This window comes from Alnus glutinosa, chromosome 5, assembly GCF_958979055.1.
Source record: "Alnus glutinosa chromosome 5, dhAlnGlut1.1, whole genome shotgun sequence".
Taxonomy (NCBI): domain Eukaryota; kingdom Viridiplantae; phylum Streptophyta; class Magnoliopsida; order Fagales; family Betulaceae; genus Alnus; species Alnus glutinosa.
The window spans coordinates 27742745-27744482 of NC_084890.1; the positions used below are offsets into that span (position 1 = coordinate 27742745).

The following is a 1738-nucleotide window of genomic DNA, read 5'->3' on the forward strand; positions in this document are numbered from 1 at the left end:
TCTTGTTGTGGAGATGTTGTGAGAAATGAGTGTATGGATCATTTCTCAATTTTTTAATGGAATTTGACTACATAGATTGATTTGTAATTATAATTTACTACAAGGACCTCTCATGAACTTTTTAAACCATATGGAGTGATTTGTAATTATAGTATATCACAGGGACTAATGTTGCAATTATCCCGATTTTTAATTGGGTTCCTGTGCATATCTACGAAAAAGCCAGCGAAACTCCGAAATTTATAAGGGTGTATAAAAAGACTCGAAGCATCATCTTGAGTCAATCGTTGTTTCTCATTTGGAACATCTCAAACTCGTTCTGGAAGGATCATCCCATCATCACATTCCTCAATCGTACGATCGATATGACATCCAAAGCCAACGCTTTGGTCAAGCTCCGCTTCCTCTTCTTTCCACCTCAGCAATTGCTCTTACATCCCAGGAAACCGGTCGCAAAAACTTCGCTTTTCTTCACGACCACCACCTATTCGACGATAAGTCCCACCCAAGTTGAAAACGCAGGGGAAGAAGTTATAGCGAAGAACTCTATTGAAGTTTTCACTAAATGGGGCTGTAGTGAAAGTGATATATGTAAGATATTAGCCCGCCAGCCTACTTTACGCAAGGCCGACGTTGCCCACCTTCAATCCAAACTAAACATTCTAAGTGGGTTGGGCATTAGCGGTACTGACCTTGTGAAAATCATCAATTGTCGCCCCCGGTTTCTAAGTTGTCGAATCAATCATAACTTTGACGAGCGGCTAAAGTTTTTCATGACATTGTTTGAGTCGAGGGAAGTGCTCGCTAAAGCGATTGTCAGGAACCCTTCTCTCTTGACAAATGACTTTCACAATATGATCAAGCCTGCTATTGAAGTGTATGAAGAGGTGGGTGTAAGTAGAAAGGACTTGATTCCTTTGCTCCGGAACTGGCCCACGATGATACCTCGGACTAAATTTGATGAAGAAAAGATGGAATATATACGCAAAACCGGGATTTCCAAGGATTCCAAGATGTATAAATATGTTGTTACGCTCTTTGGCATCTCACGCCAGGAAACCATCTGTCAAAAGGTGGCGAATTTTGAAAAATTGGGGCTTACTGAAGAGGAAACATTCAGCCTTTTCGGAAGGTTCCCCCTTGCGTTGACACTATCGGTTGACAAAGTACAGAGGAACATGACTTTCGTTTTGGGCACGTTGAAGCTTCCTGCTAGTGTGGTCGTTCAGCACCCATTTCTACTGTACTCAAATCTGGAGGCTGCGTTGAAGCCACGAGTACTTCTTGCAGAAAAGATACAGGACATGGGTCTTAATTTGCAGATTAAGGGACCCACATCGCTGACGGCACTGAGGATGACAGACAAGAGGTTTTTGAAGGCGTTTGTTGAGTGTCACCCGGAAGATGTTGCCAATGAGTTGATGGAGTTTTATAGAAATGCAAAAGGTGTCAAGCGATTGGCAGAAGCCTCAAAGAAAAAAATTCGTAAGGGATTCCCTTTCTGAATTTTTGCCCACCAGGTGCTCTGTTTTTAGCCCTTGAAATTGAAATCCATGTTACTAAACTTGTCAATATCTATTAGATGCAACTTCGTTTTGTCAAGTGCTTAAGAGTATGATTGTAATGCTGCAATCGGTGTTCAGTCCTTAACTTTATTGGTCCAATAACTGACCTTTTCTTTGTTATTTGTACAACAGGGGAAAAGAATAAAAAGGGTTTGTTGAATTTCATTAGAATG

The 1738-nt window shown here is 41.1% G+C and overlaps 1 protein-coding gene across 1 annotated transcript; it reads left to right on the forward strand.

Annotated features, from left to right (window-relative positions):
• The first annotated feature begins 267 nt into the window (after positions 1-267).
• Positions 268-1738, forward strand: LOC133868790 (uncharacterized). The gene is made up of 2 exons (XM_062305803.1): positions 268-1520; positions 1698-1738. The coding sequence occupies exon 1, from the start codon at positions 366-368 to the stop codon at positions 1503-1505; it is 1140 nt and encodes a 379-aa protein (XP_062161787.1). The 5' UTR covers positions 268-365; the 3' UTR covers positions 1506-1520; positions 1698-1738.